Genomic DNA, 19250 nt, shown 5'->3' on the forward strand with positions numbered 1-19250 from the left:
TAGAACCTTATTGCTACCCGTGTGCATTAACCTTTTCCCTCCATTATGCCTTTGTATTCCGTCACAACGCTGCTGGGCTTTAAAGCTGTTATGACGGAATACAACGTCATAGCCAACGGTTGTCCTGAAGCCTACTGCCTTGCAGGATTTGATTGCGGTCTGGAGGGCGTTCCTAGCGTCATAGGGACGCCCCCCCCCAGACCCGATCCTATAATTGAAATCTCGTGATTTAAATTTGTCTACAACGGAACGTTGTTCCGATTTAGACTTTATAACCCGGTCACGAAAGGGTTAATTCAGGAGCTTTTTTTGCCCTTTTTAGTTACATTATAGGTGTGACAGAGAAATCTGCATATTAGTGTAGTAATATAAACATCTGGTGAGTACAAGCTTCTTGATATTCAAGTATGCCTTTACGGTCTCTTAAAGGGACATTAAATACCATGCAATTACAATATTTTTCGGCAAACACTTTGCTTGCCAGACTCCACCTATTCCTTGCTTTGGAGGAGTCATTATGCTGGCAAAACAGGTTTTGTTTTACAGTAACTCATCTGTGCTGAGGCCAGTCAGGGACAGATATGGGCTATGGTTAGTCCTGTCTGTTCTCCAGTTGTAAAAACACAATTTTCAGGCTGTCCCTGTAAAGGATTTTAGCCTCTCTGAATTTGTTTCCTTGTATTGGGCAGAGAAAATTGAATGACCTTGTTGCTCACTTTTCTGTAACCTCTCCAGCCTCTGTTCAGCTCTTAAAAATATTTAACAATTCTTTGTGCAATTTCAGACTTTTTAAATTTTTTGTATTCACATCTCCAGTTATAAGGAACTAGTTTTTAGCCTCTGGTACTGATTTACACTGCTAATTATTTCACCACTCCTCCATGGTTCATCATGCAGAACAATGAGGTCATGGTCCGTAGCTTTTATTTGAAGCTGTTCCATTATGTAGATAAAACTGATACATGTGTGTGCTGGGTGCCTCCTGGGAACCAGATAAAGCCTCTGAGCAGACTGGCTTCCATAGAAGGCAAATTATCATCAGAGCTCCTTGTTAGTGGGGAACTGTGTCTTTTAATATTCTCACTTGTGTTCCTATATTACAATAGTGCCTGACAATTAGAAAAAAGTGGGTCTGCTTTTACTTGGAGAAAACATACGGCTCTCCTTAGCCATGAACTTGATGAATTGGGACCACACAGTGACACTATATGAGCATGGAATGTATTCGATAACACACACACAACCCTGAGCAACTTTGGTTTAAAGGGACACTCAGGTCAAATTAAATTTTCATGATTCAGATACAGCATGTAATTTTAAACAACTTTCCAATTTACTTTTCTTAAAAAAATGTGCACAGTCTTTTATATTTACACTTTTTGAGTCACCAGCTCCTACTGAGCATGCGCAATAATTAACAGACTATACGAATATGCATTTGTGATTGGCTAATTGCTATCACATGGTACAGGCGGAGTGGAAATATACATAACTGAAATTTGTTATAAAAAAATCTACAACTCATTTGAAGGCCACCTCTTTTCAGAATACATTTTAACAGTTTTTCACCACTAGAGGGTGTTAGTTCATGTTTTTCATATAGATAACACTGTGCTCATGCATGTGAAGTTATCTGGGAGCAGGCACTGATTGGCTAAACTGCAAGTCTGTCAAAAGAACTGAAATAAAGGGGCAGTTTGCAGAGGCTTAGATACAAGATAATCACAGAGGTTAAAAGTATATTATTATAACTGTGTTGGTTATGCAAAACTGGGAAATGGGTAATAAAGGGATTATCTATCTTTTAAAACAATAGCAATTCTGGTGTAGACTGTCCCTTTAAGCAACTTTCTAATTTACTACTATCAATTTTTCTTCGTTCTCTTGCTATCTTTATTTGAAAAAGAAGGCAACTAAGCTTTTTTTTGGGTTTAGAACTTTGGACAGCACTTTTTTTTTATTGGTGGATGAATTTATCCACCAATCAGCAAGAACAACCCAGGTTGTTCACCAAAAATGGGCCGGCATCTAAACTTACATTCTTGCATTTCAAATAAAGATACAAAGAGAATTAAGAAAATTTGATAATAGAAGTAAATTATAAAGTTGCTAAATGTCATGCTCTATCTGAATCACAAAAGAAACATTTCGGGTTCAGTGTCCCTTTTAGTGGTCTTTTTAAAGGAATATTTTTTTATATACATACTCTGTTTGCAATTAGTAAACACATTGCAAAATATCTGCTAAATAAAGGTTTTAAAATATTTAAAGATTTTATTTTTGTGGGTAAAATTTGAAGCAATGCTCTACTGGGAGCTAGGTGATTGGTGGCTACAAACATATGTCATTGTCTCACCAGGTGTGATCAGCTAGCTCATAGTAGTGCATGGCTGTTCTTGAGCTGAACTTTATGTATATAAACACTTTGCATATCGTTATATACAAGCATTTCTGCAGTAACATAGTACGCTAACACATTACAGCAATGTATATATTTTTTTTATTGTGCTTTTATGTCCTTTTAACCCTTTCACCGCTACGACTTTTTTTCACCCCAGTGCTGAGACAATTTTGAGCTTTTTGCTACCAGGCTGTGAGTAAAGGGGGGGGGGGCAAGGGCAGGCCCCAGGCTGTGAGTAAAGGGGGGGGGCAAGGGCAGGCCCCAGGCTGTGAGTAAAGGGGGGGGGGCAAGGGCAGGCCCCAGGCTGTGAGTAAAGGGGGGGGGGGCAAGGGCAGGCCCCAGGCTGTGAGTAAAGGGGGGGGGGGGCAAGGGCAGGCCCCAGGCTTTGAGTAAAGGGGGGGGGGGGCAAGGGCAGGCCCCAGGCTTTGAGTAAAGGGGGGGGGGGCAAGGGCAGGTCCCAGGCTGTGAGTAAAGGGGGGGGGGGCCAAGGGCAGGCCCCAGGCTGTGAGTAAAGGGGGGGGGCGCAAGCGCAGGCCCCAGGCTGTGAGTAAAGGGGGGGAGGGGCAAGGGCAGGCCCCAGGCTGTGAGTAAAGGGGGGGAGGGGCAAGGGCAGGCCCCAGGCTGTGAGTAAAGGGGGGGAGGGGCAAGGGCAGGCCCCAGGCTGTGAGTAAAGGGGGGGAGGGGCAAGGGCAGGCCCCAGGCTGTGAGTAAAGGGGGGGGAGGGGCAAGGGCAGGCCCCAGGCTGTGAGTAAAGGGGGGGGAGGGGCAAGGGCAGGCCCCAGGCTGTGAGTAAAGGGGGGGAGGGGCAAGGGCAGGCCCCAGGCTGTGAGTAAAGGGGGGGAGGGGCAAGGGCAGGCCCCAGGCGGTGAGTAAAGGGGGGGGAGGGGCAAGGGCAGGCCCCAGGCTGTGAGTAAAGGGGGGGAGGGGCAAGGGCAGGCCCCAGGCTGTGAGTAAAGGGGGGGGGGGGCAAGGGCAGGCCCCAGGCTGTGAGTAAAGGGGGGGGGGGGGCAAGGGCAGGCCCCAGGCTGTGAGTAAAGGGGGGGGGGCAAGGGCAGGCCCCAGGCTGTGAGTAAAGGGGGGGGGGCAAGGGCAGGCCCCAGGCTGTGAGTAAAGGGTTGGCAAGGGCAGGCCCTAAAGGGGGGGGCAAGGGCAGGCCCCAGGCTGTGAGTAAAGGGGGGGCAAGGGCAGGCCCCAGGCTGTGGTTAAAGAGGGGGGGGGGCAAGAGCAGGCCCTAGGCTGTGGGTAAAATGGGGTAGTGGGGGCAAGTGCAGGCCCCAGGCTTTGGATAAAATGGGGTAGTGGGGGCAAGTGCAGGCCTCAGGCTGTGGATAAGGATTATTCTCTGGGTATAAGGATTTTATTCTCTGGGTAAAGCCTCAGGTGTAGGCCCCAGAGTGCATGTAGTCACTAGACCAGAGCTTTCCAAACTTTCATGTTGGTGACACACTTTTTAGACCTACATCATTTCGCGACACAGTAATTCAGTTGTACTAGCAAACAGTACTTTAAACTAGCTTGTTTTTAGAGATACGGACACATACATAAATTATATAATAACAAAATGTATTTACAAGTAACAGTAAGTATGTGCAAGAATTAATAACACCAATAGCTAATTACTATTTTAATAGGATGTATGAGGTTGATGGGATGAACACTGTTTCTGAATAATTTGGTGGAATATTAGATAAAGACACTCGAATTTCATCAACAAGCATTTTTAAGCTTCCACTTCCTATCCATATATCAAGAGTAGGAGCAGCAATGCACTACTGGGAGCTAGCTGCAAAAAAACAACACTTTGACTTCTGACTTCAGCTCAGCGTTTAAGCTACTGCCCTCAGAGCTCTGCAAGTCATGACTGACTACTCCCCGGGCTGCAAACACACGGCTCTCCCACTCACTGACTACACATGTAGTCACAAGCCGATTGAGTAGACTACACCTGCAGTCAGGAGCCAATGTGCTGCCAATAGGAATAGTTTAAGTTCCCGCTGTGCTGCGCCAATAGGTTAAGATGAACTGTAACCCACTAGGTATCAATCACGTGATATGCATAGGGTGCAGGCGGAAACAAAAACAAAAAAAATAATAACATTTTAAAAAATTGGTACTGTAGCCGACACACTGTGTCACGACACACAGTTTGGAGAGCACTGCCCTAGACTCATGAGTAGTTGCACATGTACATGCCTAGCACTGCCCTAGACTCATGAGTAGTTGCACATGTACATGCCTAGCACTGCCCTAGACTCATGAGTAGTTGCACATGTACATGCCTAGCACTGCCCTAGTCTCATGAGTAGTTGCACATGTACATGCTAGCACTGCCCTAGACTCATGAGTAGTAGCACTGCCCTAGTCTCATGAGTAGTTGCACATGTACATTGCCCTAGCACTGCCCTAGACTCATGAGTAGTTGCAGCATGTACATGCCTAGCACTGCCCTAGACTCATGAGTAGTTGCACATGTACTTGCCTAGCACTGCCCTAGACTCATGAGTAGTTGCACATGTACATGCCTAGCACTGCCCTAGACTCATGAGTAGTTGCACATGTACATGCTAGCACTGCCCTAGACTCATGAGTAGTTGTACATGCTAGCACTGCCCTAGACTCATGAGTATTTGCACATGTACATGCCTAGCACTTGCCCTAGTCTCCATGAGTAGTTGCAAGTGTACATGCTAGCACTGCCTAGACTCATGAGTTAGTTGCACATGTACATGCTAGCACGTGCCCTAGTCTCATGAGTAGTTGCACATGTACATGCTAGCACTGCACTAGACTCATGAGTAGTTGCACATGTACATGCCTAGCACTGCCCTAGACTCATGAGTAGTTGCACATGTACATGCCTTAGCACTGCCCTAGACTCATGAGTAGTTTGCACATGTACATGCCTAGCACTGCCCTAGGACTCATGAGTAGTTGCACATGTACATGCCTAGCACTGCCCTAGACTCATGAGTAGTTGCACATGTACATGCCTAGCACTGCCCTAGACTCATGAGTAGTTGCACATGTACATGCCTAGCACTGCCCTAGTCTCATGAGTAGTTGCACATGTACATGCTAGCACTGCCCTAGTCTCATGAGTAGTTGCACATGTACATGCCTAGCACTGCCCTAGACTCATGAGTAGTTGCACATGTACATGCTAGCACTGCCCTAGTCTCATGAGTAGTTGCACATGTACATGCTAGCACTGCCCTAGACTCATGAGTAGTTGCACATGTACATGCCTAGCACTGCCCTAGACTCATGAGTAGTTGCACATGTACATGCTAGCACTGCCCTAGACTCATGAGTAGTTGCACATGTACATGCCTAGCACTGCCCTAGTCTCATGAGTAGTTGCACATGTACATGCCTAGCACTGCCCTAGTCTCATGAGTAGTTGTTGTACATGCTAGCACTGCCCTAGTCTCATGAGTAGTTGCACATGTACATGCTAGCACTGCCCTAGACTCATGAGTAGTTGCACATGTACATGCCTAGCACTGCCCTATTCTCATGAGTAGTTGCACATGTACATGCCTAGCACTGCCCTAGACACATGAGTAGTTGCACATGTACATGGCCTAGCACTGCCCTAGACTCATGAGTAGTTGCACATGTACATGCCTAGCACTGCCCTAAGACTCATGAGTAGTTGCACATGTACATGCCTAGCACTGCCCTAGACTCATGAGGTAGTTGCATCATGTACATGCCTAGCACTGCCCTAGACTCATGAGTAGTTGCACATGTACATGCCTAGCAATGCCCTAGACTCATGAGTAGTTGCACCATGTACATGCCTAGCACTGCACTGCCTAGACTCATGAGTAGTTGCACATGTACATGCCTAGGCACTGCTGCCCTAGACTCATGAGTAGTTGCACATGTACATTGCCTAGCACTGCCCTAGACTCATGAGTAGTTGCACATGTACATGCCTAGCACTGCCCTAGACTCATGAGTATTGCACATGTACATGCCTAGCACTGCCCTAGACTCATGAGTAGTTGCACATGTACATGCCCTAGCACTGCCCTAGACTCATGAGTAGTTTGCACATGTACATGCCTGTTTAACTATGTTTTATATCTTAATTTGCAAAACGGAGATGCATATTTTTTTTTATTTTTTTTATCTTCAAAAAAGTGATGATTTACTTTGAGCGTTTGCACCTCCCTGCGACTCACTCAGGCTTCAGCTCCCTGCAGCCAGATTTGGTCCTTGTAACGAAATCTGTTACCTGAAGGGACATAAGGAGTGCACTATTCATAGATTGATGTGTTCAACCCATGGCTAAGTTACTCAGCTGAAATAGCAGCTCACAGCCTGTGATGTCATAATGTGTGTAGGCACCAATCACCAGGCCATGTTTAGTTATGAAGCAGATATGCATTGCCACTCTGGAGCTTACTTTTATCTATGTGTTTAACACCTTTGCAGAAGTTAAGCACCATTATATGTGAGAACAATGATGCAATAATGAAATGCAGCTTTCTCCTTTTGCACTGCTAAGTCACTTTAAAAGTATGAGCAAGGAGCAAATTTGTTTAAAAATAAACATGAAATGATGGGAATAGATAATGAGCAAACACTGCATGTGTGAGTCTGCATTTTGCAAAAGAATAAAATGAAAATAATAAAGATAAAATGATGCAAAAATATTTTAGATTTTTTGAAAAGATTACATTTTCTTGTCACCACTGGGATTGTTGGGGTTGTTTATACAAAGCTATAACCGATCCCGTTTCCCAATCGACCTTACATGTGTCTAGAAAGAGTGATCTAGTAGAGATAAAAATGCAATTGCTGCGCTTCCTAGTTTTTTCTTTAGACTTTATAATATCACCATGTATAAATCCTGTAAAAAGGTCTTGTGTCATTAAAGGGACAGGTAACACCCAAAATGTTTTTTGTGATTCAGACAGTATGCAATTGTAAAAAAGATTCAATTTCCTTCTATTATCAGTAGTTTTCATTGACGAGATATCTAGATAGGTAGTGAACACATTTCTGGAGCAGTACATGACAGGAAACTGCTGCCACCTACGTTCTTGCAAATTGTACAACATTGTTATAAAACTGCTTCCATATATTGCTCCAGTCATGTGTCCGCTCCTGCACCTTCCTACCTCCTTTTTAACACAGGATACCAAGAGAATGAAGTACATTTGATAATAGAAGTAACTGGAAAATTTTTTTTGTTTTTGTGGTTTTTATTTTACACTCTTTTTCAGTCATGAAAGAGTTTTTTGGGTTTGATGTAAGGTAGGTAATGTATTTATATTAAAATGATGGTTAATCACGCTAGGAATTTACCAGTGCTACAAATAGAATTGGGACTTTTAGTCATGAAGTATAAAATACTTTGTGCTAAAAGTTCCTTATTTGCCTTCAACGTATGCTGTGCTGAGCGCCTCATGCAGCCCCCGGACGAACTCTATTTTTTTCAATGAGGGGGAAGTTTCCTCCACCTCTTAGCCAATAGCTGTACAGGCCAGCTGGCATATTATGCTGTATGGCTAGCACGCTATTGACTGACATCACCTCATTGATAAAATAACATTCTGCCATGGGCGGGCTGGAGGCAAATAAAGGGGAACTTATTTATACTTCATGACTGAAAGTCCCCTTTAATTGTAGCACTGGTAAATCTAGCGTTTCAAAATCACTAGGATTTACCATCACTTTAAGTGGCAGGGATTCCTTTGTAAGTCTTGGGGTGGACTGTAAAGCTTCCCCACCAGGATCTATCACTCCGTATTTCCTTTTTTTCCCATTAAGGCCATATGTAGGAGTTTGGTACCAAGCACATCCCCCCACGTGATGTGTGTTTAATGCCTTTTTGGTTCAGACTATTGTTAAAGAATAGTATAAAACCAAAGCGACAATGATACATTTAAAAGTTTTGTATTTTACAACAGACAAAATGTTCTCAAGTAGTGACCGCTTATTAGCACTGAAGTGAGATTGTTTAGATTTTTTGTAGCTATTTTTTTATTTTTAAACAGACTGCATATACATTATAGTATCAACACCACCTGTCAGGTTGCAATAGCCATGAATACTGTGTACAAAATGCATTAGAAGGTGATACGTAAGGGCCCTGTGAGGGTCGGGAAAACGTTGTTTAGTTTATTAAATGCTCTTGGAAAGCTAACTGTCCTACAGGAATGTGGTGAGTAGACGTAATGTGATCATGTGTAACATATACCTGTCTTCTGTATGTTCTCCTTTGTATCCAGTCTTTTCTGCATATCTGACACAGGGTTTATCTTTTTTCCCTTAGAGAGTTTTGAGGTGACAGTCACCAAAGAAGGTAGATAAAGGTTCTTTCTATCCTTTACTCTGATTTATAAACCCACTAACTGTTTTGTTATAAAAATGGGGGAATCCTCACTTAGCTCCTTCAGTACCACGGCCTGCAATGATTGCTGAGCAGTGGTGCTGAAGGGGTTTAAACAGAAGATCCTGCTCTGTTCCTTTTTAAGTCTTCTGTTTTTTTTTTTTTTGTTTTTTTTTTAATTTACTTTTGTTTGTCAAAATGAATTGCATGTGGACAATTTTGTGGCTAGAAATATCTTGGTAATCAGACATCCATTTCAGAAGACCTAGTGTGTGCAGCTTACTATTAGAGTAAAGCTCAGACTGGGCGGCATCACGGTGCAAACCATTATTAATGCAGTCGCTGCTCATTGGTTGCTGGCAATTATCAAGTCTGCTCTGTTTAACCTCTTTTGAAACACAGTAACGTGTAATTTACCCAACCTATGATTATTTTATATTTATTCATGTGTTTCCTGAATAATTAGGTATATTTAAAGCTGTAAATTAAGGGACTCTCATAGCAGCAATCGATGGCTGGCACTTAACGCTTTATTTCCCATGTTGCAACACTGATCCGACTAGTTGGTCATCTTGGGTATCTCTGTTAAAACTGGGTGTTCAGGATACTTGTCTACTAGGAGTACAGAGGTGTGAGTATTCCTAGTACAGAAGTATCCTGAACACCACTGTACAGCATATATAGAACGATCGCCCCTATATGTAGGTAACATTCCCTTGACCACTATTGTTTGGGGGTGTTATTCCTTTGATGAACACGTGTTGTGTAAATTACGCTATTTGCTTTTGAATTGGATGTCTGAACGAGAGATATTTCTCCATTTTTTGATCCAGAATATTTTTTTTCTTTGATTCCCTGATTTAAGCCAGGTACATTGCACAGGAAGACTTCATTACCTTATTGCTTCCTTAGTCCCACAGATGACTTTTTTTTTTAGACAGAATCTCTGTAAATATAGTGCTGGAGCCTTCCCTCATCTCTCACTTCTGACTGCTTTTTAACCCCCCTCACTGGTTAAAAGACAAATCACAACCCCTCAACCAAGACATTGCCCAGCTAATTTCCCATTGCTTGGCAATGATTTTATCCACCTAATCTAAACACCCCGCGGCCTTGGCTGCATGCTCTTTATTTCTTTTTCTTTGTTTCTGTAATCCAAGTGCTCCTGTGAAATGCCTGTCACAGTCTCTTTGTATTCCTGCATGTATGATGCAAAGTAATTGGAGTTGCTTGACAGACAGGCACATGCTCATCCAGTACTAAATTCCTGGACTTCACCCATTTAACTGAAGCACAGTGCTTTTTTGCCTTGCCCACAGATTCCTCACAACGCCTTGGCTGCCAAATAGTCTTGTTTTTATTTTATTCTTTTGGTTATGTATTTTTATCTGAATATTTTCTGTTTGCAGATTGTAACCGTTTTGGCATCTAACATTTGTTTTAGGTGAAATTTGTGGCTTTAAAATTCATGACCAGGATGTCCCCTTTGAAGCAGTGGTAGACTGACAAATCCACTGGTGAGGGAGTGATTCGTTCTTACTGAAAAGCTGGACTGTGAGCTACAAAAGGGACTATACTTTTACCATCCAGGCCTATGACTGTGGGAAGGGACCGGACGGCTCTGGCATGAAGAAAATCCCACATAGTAAGATCTTGAACACAGCAAGTAGTTGGTGCAAGGAATATTAATGCTGTGTGCTACCCACACATTTACTAACGCATACACATAGGATGGCTGATTTATATCATGCTGCTTCTAGCGAAACCACAACTCATTAATGTAGAGACCACTTCTCAGTAATATTAGTAGATCTATTCAGCTACTGAAAACGAGGTTCATTACTTTGGGTAATCTTAACTAAGTGGCTGCCCCCCTTTGAATCATTAGAGCATGGTTTTTCTGCCTTTTTTATGTAGTGGGCCTGAGTTTTTGTACCTCACGCTGGTGAAGTCAGATGTGTTTAGAAACCTGAACCATTAAGTGTACCACTTCATCTTATCAGGGAAATTATATCTCTGTAACTTGTCCAGTGTGGAATTTTGATAATGAATAAAAAGTAACAGTCTGTGGCTTTGAGAGCAGCAGATAATGCGGACTGCGGTTTGGAGAGCCTTACTTTAAAGCAGTACATTTGAATATGCATAGGCCTTTATGGTTCCAGAATGTCAATTTAGCAAACCACAAAATATGGTTACAAAGTGTTTAAAGGGACAGTCATAGGCCAAAATAAACTTTCATGATTTAGATAGAGCATGTAATTTTAAAACAATTTTCCATTTACTTTTATCACCAATTTAGCTTTGTTCTCTTGGTATTCTTAGTTGAAAGCTTAACCTAGGAGGTTCATATGCTAATTTCTTAGACCTTGAAGGCCACCTCTTTTCAGATTGCATTTTAAGTTTTTTCACCACTAGAGGGTGTTAGTTCACGTATTTCATATAGATAAACACTGTGCTTGGTGCACGTGGAGTTATCTGGGAGCAGGCACTGATTGGCTAGACTGCAAGTCTGTCAAAAGAACTGAAAAAAGGGCAGTTTGCAGAGGCTTAGATACAAGATAATCACAGAGGTTAAGAAGTGTATTATTATAACTGTGTGGGTCATGCAAAACTGGGAATGGGTAATAAAGGGATTATCTATCTTTTAAAACAATAAAAATTCTGGGTGTAGACTGTCCCTTTAAGACTATACAGCTTCTTTTAATCCGTGCATAACCATGCGTAACCAACCAGCAACTACTTATCCTCCAAGACCTGGAGCTGGGAGCAATGTGCAAGGGTGACATTAAATTAAAAGACCAGTCCTTGGCTTTTTAACTCTATTGCTGTTGCAGAGTTTAAGATGAAGTTTGCATTCAATAAAGTATATAGTTATATTGTTGATTTGCCTGTTCTGCCTTTTGTTATCTCCCCAGAAGCCCTCTGTACTGTCAGCCAGTCAATAGCTTTATCGTCCAAACTACTACGTGCATTAAACAGGGTATTTTCCTACATGCTTCTCCATGAACTTTATTCAGGGTGTGGGGTAACTGCTGCTTAAAGAGACAGTGCACTGTGATATTTTTCCCCCCATGTAATGTTCACAAAGATCCATTTGTACCTGATGAAGTGTATTAAATTGTTTCCAGATAACTCCTTTTACTTTATTTTATCTGTTTGAAATAGCAGCATGTACCTTCACCTAAACTGAAAATGTAAATACGTTAAAGTGATTGGTAAATCCTAGCATTTAAAAAAAACTAAAAATAATGGCCACCTTCATTCATAAGTAAAGGTGTATTTATTTTGCCGCCACTTTACTGCTAAGCCTAGTGCTCTTGTGACCCACGGGCACTGCTCATTTTTTTCAGTTGAGGTGACCCTTCCACCTTTTAGGCCAATAGCCTAGCCATATTTAAAAAAGAGAACAGTGCGCCAGCAGAACAATTATGAATGACAGTGTTGGAAATTATTTGCAAAGGGTGTTAGTCACACATAATAAACATAGACAAATTATGATAAATGTCAGAGGTAACATAAAGTCCCAAAAATTGAACCAAAATACTCAGTAACTTAGCTGTACTGGTGTGTGGGTGTTCCCCAATAGAACAGAATGTCAATCAGAAAGGTGTAACTCTCAATTTACGGAAAGGAGGTGGCCGTTGCAACCTTCGTTCAAAACTTTTGTTGGTGTCCCAAAAGGAAGGAATCTGGCAGAAATGTAGAGATAAAAAAGAAGGCGCATCCCGCCACCATAGTGCACATCAGTGGAACAAACAAGCCCAAAATGTGCAAGTATAGCTTGTACTTACAAGCTCCCCGACACTTGAGAAGTGTCACAAACGCCTTCTGGAACCTTTAGAGTCGTCCAGCTGACTCCCACTCTCACAGAGGTCGATCCCCTCTTTTGGATATCAGTTTGGATACCGGCTGTGTTACTCTCCCAACAGGACCACAGGTCGCAGGTCTGGTCTTAACTTTTGCAGGCCTCTTATCCTGTGTGTTGGAGGTGGCCTAACCCGGTAGGGCCTGGATTACACAGGTTATACGGGTGCTATATAGCACACTGTGTATCAAGAAGTTTTCCAAAGCGTACTAAGAATATTGTATACAATAGTTGGTATTGTTATTGATACATATTCTTAGTACGCTTGAGTGAAACTTTTGATACCAGTGTGCTATATAGCACCCGTATAACTGTGGTAATCCAGCCTACTGGGTTAGGCTTCCTCGCAACACAGGATAAGAGGCTGCAAAAGTTAAGACCAAGACCTGCACCTGTGGTCCTGTTGGGGAGAGAAACACAGCCGGTGGTATCCAAACTGATATCCAAAAGGAGGGGATCGACCACTGCGAGAGTGGGAGTCAGCTGGACGACTCTAAAGGTTCCAGGAAGGCGTTTGTGACACTTCTCAGTGTCGGGGACTTGTAAGTACCAGCAATACTTGCACATTTTGGCTTGTTTGTTCCACTTGATCGTGCTACTATGGTGGCGCCTTCTTTTTTATTCTACATTTCTGCAGTAGCCTAGCATGCCTACAGCGTAATACTAATTGGCCTGCACAGCTATTGCTAAGAGGTGGAAAGGTCTGGGTTATTATGGTTAATGCAGTTTGCTTTTGGGATCCACTCACAATCTATTCTGATTGTTATTTTAGGGGTCATGACATCTAAGACTGAAGCACCAGGGTTTATACGTAGTTTTCAGTGTTCACTAATAAGGCTGTATCGGGTAAGAACTGATCATCCAGAGTGGAGGAACATCACTAGTTTGCTACTGTTAAAAAATGAATAATAAAACTATTAGCGTATATTAGTTGCATTAAAACATTCCCTTATTCTTGGTGTGCACATAGTTTTACGTGTTAAAGGGATATGATATGGGTTTCAGAATAGAGAATACAGTTTAAAGAAACTTTACATCTATTATCAAATTTGCTTTGTTTTCCATGTTATTCTTTGTTGAAGAGATATCTAGGTAGGCATCTGGAGAGCTCTACATGGAAGCAGAGGGTGTTTGCTATCTCGTGCCATCTAGTGCTCTTGTATATGGATAGACATTCTTTGCAAAACTGCTGCCAAATAGTGCTCCAGGACACGTGCACGCTCTTGAGCTTACATCCCTGCTTTTCAACAAAAGATACCAAGAGAATGAAGAAAGTTTGGGGATTACAGGGAGAAAACACTTCCTTCAAACTGCTTAGGACTAAAAAAAGGTTTGGATTTTGGAAATTTGCATCTGTAAAATGGATCACTATGGAAAGACATGGGACCAAGTGTAAACAGAAATGTCTGATATTTAGGCGATATTTACATACAGCTTATACAGGGCAACCTAAGTGTAGTTTTATATCATTTTGTAATACGCTCAGAAAGATAGCACAGTACTGTAATCAGAAAGGTAATATCTGTAGTTTTAATAAATAAAAAAAAAAATAATATTAATTAAAAAGTTTGGATTCAGAGTAAGTATGGAATTCCGGATTTGTGGATTTGTACCTGTACAAGTACTGATTGAATCATTAAAGAGAAAATTGGTGTTTCATTTCCCTTTAATTTCAGCGAGGTGCTAGACAGCTGGATTGTAATAATCTCATACATGTAATAGGTAGTGTGTTTTATGGAGAAATCTTCTTCCACCATCACTCATTTGACAGCTGATCTCATGGGCTGAAGATGTAAATTGCATTACTGGTTTTCTGCAGGGCGACTGTGCACATTCAAGTGAACGATGTGAATGAATATTCTCCAGTTTTCAAGGAAAAGTCATACAAAGCAACCGTGATTGAAGGAAAGAAATATGACAGCATCTTAAAAGTGGAAGCTGTGGATGCCGACTGCTCCCCACAATTTAGTCAGATCTGCAGTTATGAGATTGTTACTCCTGATGTTCCTTTCACTATTGATAAAGATGGTAAGGCAATAACCACTTTCACTAACCTGTTCATATATAGCTTGCTCTATTTAACTTGCTCACAAAGACACATTTTAAAAACAACTCCATGACAAACACTGTATGGGGTGTATGATCCAAAGACTGGATGGGTGTATGATCCAAAGACGGATGGGGTGTATGATCCAAAGACTGGGTGGGGTGTATGATCCAAAGACTGGGTTGGGGTGTATGATCCAAAGACTGGGTGGGGTGTATGATCCAAAGACTGGATGGGGTGTATGATCCAAAGACTGGATTGGGGTGGTATGATCCAAAGACTGGTGGGGGTGTATGATCCAAAGACTGGGTGGGGGTGTATGATCCAAAGACTGGGTGGGGTGTATGATCCAAAGACTGGGTGGGGTGTTTGATCCAAAGACTGGTGGGGTGTATGATCCAAAGACTGGATGGGGGTGTAGCCATTTAAGCCTATTTTATTCTAAATATAATGAGCTACCCAATTTCATGCAGTAATCACTGAACCTTATTCATTGTAAATTACTATTGTGTACAGAACTAATTTTCAGATTGAAATGCAAACACCCGAATTTAGTCAAAAGGAGATTTTGAATTTTCTTAAGCTGTTTTGCTCATGGATTCTAAAACTGCAAGTTTAAAGGGAACATTACACAGTAAAATGTCCTTCCCTATAATGGTGATTCCAATGAAACTACTGCTTTACATTTTTGAAGAAAAGCTATGTGAAGAGGCAGCAACATAAATAAACATCCCACTTGGATGGGAGAGACCCCAACCCATTTGAAAGGGTGTTCCTATAGCTGCTGAATGAACTTTTTAGTTACCTGCATGAGCACATTGTTCCCCTTAAATAAATTAATATGGGTGAAATAAATATTGTTTTGAATTACTATACTTGTTAAGCTTAGCTGTTCAGTGTTTTTATTTTTATTATTTCTTGTTTTATTCCCTGAAAAGGGTGTCACTGGCCCTATTAGATTATTAACTAGAGACACTAATGGTTCATGACATAAGATAAAGTTCTACTTAAAGGGACATTATACACTAGAATTTTCTTTATATAAATGTTTTGAACAGTTTTATACCGAATTTTTATATTCGAATCTGTGCTCATTATTCTTATAGTAGTGTCTAATACATGCAGTTTATAAGAAAATCGGTGTGTAACTGTCCCTTTAAGTCCAATGTAATGCATAATAACGAGTAAGAAAGCTTAGGATGTGAGTTTCAGTGCTATTTTTCTGAACATGATTGTGTTTCTGCTGGGAGACCTGTTGTATTAACAAATAACTATCTAGGCCATAATTATTTTATTCAGCCAGGGGATGGATACAGTTTGATGCATTTACTAGTGGGGTTTTTTTTATGTATAATATACATACAACCTGACCAGTGCCAGTTGTGTTTATCTCGCCTTTCTGACATCTTTTTTACAAGGTTATATCAAGAACACAGAGAAATTGAACTATGGAAAAGATCGTCAGTATAAACTTACAGTCACCGCCTATGATTGTGGGAAGAAGGCGAGCGACGGGAGGACATATTAGTTAAAATAAGCATTAAACCCACATGCAATGCCAGCTGGCAAGGTGAGTATGAACCAGAGCACTTACTGTGTGTGTTGTTTTTAATTAAGTTTTCTTAACACCATAAAACTCCAGTTACACTGAATAATAAAATGACCTTTATTGGCACTAAAGGATCCTTTTAAAAATAAAGATGACATTTTAGTCATGGCTATGGGCTAAGCAAGCTTTTTTTTTTTATTATGGGTTTTAACACAGCTATATTTTAATTTCCTAATACCTAACCCTTAAAGGACCAGTAAATACAGTCAATTTGCAAAATCAACAATTGTATGATAAAAAGACAATGCAATAGTACTTTGAACTTCAAATGAGAAGTAGATGTTTTCAGACAATTCTTAGTTATGTCTATTTCCACTCCCACTGCATCATGTGTCAGCCTCCAGCCAATCACAAATGCATATACGTATATTCTTTAAATTATTGCACATGCTGTGTAAATATAAAAGGACTGTGGCACATTTTTTAAATGGAAGTAAATTGGAAACTTGTTGCTGCTCTATCTGAATCATTAAAGTTTAAAAGGACTGCCATGATTCCAGATAGAGCAGCAATTTTAAACAACTATGCACAGTCTTATTATAGTTACACTTTTTGAGTCACCATCTCGTACTGATCCATGTGCAAGAATTCACAGAATATAAGTATATGCATTTATGATTGGCTGATGCTGTCACATGATACAGGGGGAAATAGAAATTGTCATAACTTTGACATTTGTCAGAGTAAAATCTACTACTCATATGTATAAATTCAGACTAAGTGCTATTGCGTTGTCTTTTTATTCTTGGATTATGCAAATCTACTGTATTTACTGGTCCTTTTATTTTGACTTGATTGACCCTTTTAATGACGCGAGGCATGCAGAAGTATTGCAGTCTTGCTTCGGTCAGTAAGACCTGCTCTAGGAGCTATGGACAGAAGCATGCTGGGTACTTTCCAGTCATAAAAAGGTTAAGTTGCTCTTTCTGAATGTTATTTTGGTTTAACTTTGCAACTTTCATTTTCACACTCTTTGCCTTAAAGGTTGGAACAAAAGAATAGAGTATGAACCTGGTACCCGGATCACTTGCTCTTTTTCCCAGCATGCATTTGGAGACTTGTGATGAGCCAATCACTTCAATACAAGCAAATGTGCAGCTATAAACCAGCCACATTGGCAAAGGCTGCGACAGAGATACATACTCAGAAAAGTCAATTCACCGTCTCTGTGGTGAGTAACATTCCATCTTTATTTATTAAAATACATTGATTCTCTCTGCTTATTCAGCAGATTCAACAGATGTTGTTTTGCAGGAGCTAACTCCAACACAGTTGAGCTTCTCCCCAATCCCAACAGCCGTACCAACTGACTATTGGGCTTCCAACCGATAATGGGCATGATAGGTGACCAGGGTATTCGAGTTCAATGGAACTCAGGCAGTAAAAATTCCAGATGGAGTAGTGACAACTGATCTGAAGGAGCCATTTGTCATTTCTGGTGTGGATGAGGCACGGACCTGGAGGGCGTGAGAAGGAAACCATTCTGTGCAATTCTGATAAGATAGGTAATTGTATAACTGGTATATGAACATCTAGGTAGCTTTGTCCTCATCTGTCAGTATGTCCTATTTAAATTATGTTTTTTTGTTATAGGATCTATTTATAAATTATGTTTTTAGTTTCTGTAGTCTGCAAGAAAACATTGTTTGGGTACCAGTAATTGCAATAAAGTGACACAAACTACTTTGAAGGCATCATAACATATCCTAAAATGTTAAGCAAAGAAAACCAGGACAGCAAAGGGCAAAGATAATCTAAAATTATAGATGAGCCAGTGGGGATGTGGAGAGGTTTAAAACTGGTCAAACTCTCAGTTGCATATTTTCATAAATGCAGTAACATGCAAAAGAATTCAATGACACTGGGTTTTTCCTGTATTTGATTTTATATAATATATACTGTGTGTGTGTGTGTATGTATATATGTGTATGTGTGTGTATATATATATAATATATAGTATATATATTATATATATATATATATAGTATATATATATATATATATGTGTGTGTGTGTTCCTTTGCTAATAACATTTTATATTGTTATATTCAGCAGAAATTATTTATGCTGAGCAGTTTATTTTTTAAATTGGTTTGACTTAAACTTAACATGTAAAATGGTAAAAAAGCAATCGCATTACTATTGACCGACAGATGCCACATAATGAGCCAGAAACATCCATACACCTAGGAAACGTCTGTGAAATGTAGTGCTTATTCAGCCTATTAGACAACTAGTTTGTCCTTGCTGAAATATCTGTGATCCATATTTGGCAAAGATTGATTCTTTAAATGTTGTTTCTCTTGCAAGATGTATCGAGTCCACGGATTCATCCAATACTTGTGGGATATTCTCCTTCCCAACAGGAAGTGGCAAAGAAAGCACCCACAGCAGAGCTGTCTATATAGCTCCTCCCTTAGCTCCACCCCCAGTCATTCTCTTTGCCTACTCTAGTACTAGGGAAGGGTAAAGTGAGTGTGGTGACAAAAATGTTAGTTTTTTTTTTTTCTCAAGCAAAAGTTTATTTTAAATGGTACCCGGTGTGTACTATTCAATCTCTAGCAGCAAAAGGGGATGAAGATTTCTACAAGGAGGATGATGATCATAGCACTTTGTAACTAAGATCCACTGCTGTTCCCACAGAGGCTGAGGAGTACAGGAAAACTTCAGTTGGGGGGAACGGTTTGCATGCTAAGTTGCACTGAGGTATGTTGAGTCATTTTTTTCTAGACAGACTGTGATCATTCTAGAAAAGGCCTGACAGTATCCCCATGAGGGAAGGGTAAGCTGTATTCAGAGACTTAGTATGGAATTCCAGCTTGCATAAGGGGCTAATTTATTACTGGTGACACTTATGAGAAAAACGTTTTTTATTAAAAGGATTAACATTTTGAGGGACTTTGGAGGTTCACTTGGCTTATTTAAGGGTATTATAACCCACATGGCTAGTTTAGAAACACTTTGGTGTGTTTCTTTTAGGCC

The 19250-nt window shown here is 40.8% G+C and overlaps 1 protein-coding gene across 1 annotated transcript in view; it reads left to right on the forward strand.

Moving 5' to 3' along the window:
- The window catches only part of CLSTN1 (calsyntenin 1), a 199739-nt gene that overhangs the window by 66230 nt on the left and 114259 nt on the right, over positions 1-19250 (forward strand). The window contains 15 exon segments of the mRNA XM_053691497.1: positions 8691-8720; positions 10192-10247; positions 10249-10284; positions 10286-10315; positions 10317-10382; positions 10961-10968; positions 14432-14640; positions 16078-16169; positions 16172-16229; positions 17253-17287; positions 17289-17439; positions 17523-17573; positions 17576-17613; positions 17616-17705; positions 17707-17773. Coding sequence (XP_053547472.1) covers positions 8691-8720; positions 10192-10247; positions 10249-10284; positions 10286-10315; positions 10317-10382; positions 10961-10968; positions 14432-14640; positions 16078-16169; positions 16172-16229; positions 17253-17287; positions 17289-17439; positions 17523-17573; positions 17576-17613; positions 17616-17705; positions 17707-17773 — 1017 coding nt within the window.

The sequence above is a fragment of the Bombina bombina genome, chromosome 8 (assembly GCF_027579735.1).
Source record: "Bombina bombina isolate aBomBom1 chromosome 8, aBomBom1.pri, whole genome shotgun sequence".
Taxonomy (NCBI): Eukaryota; Metazoa; Chordata; class Amphibia; order Anura; family Bombinatoridae; genus Bombina; species Bombina bombina.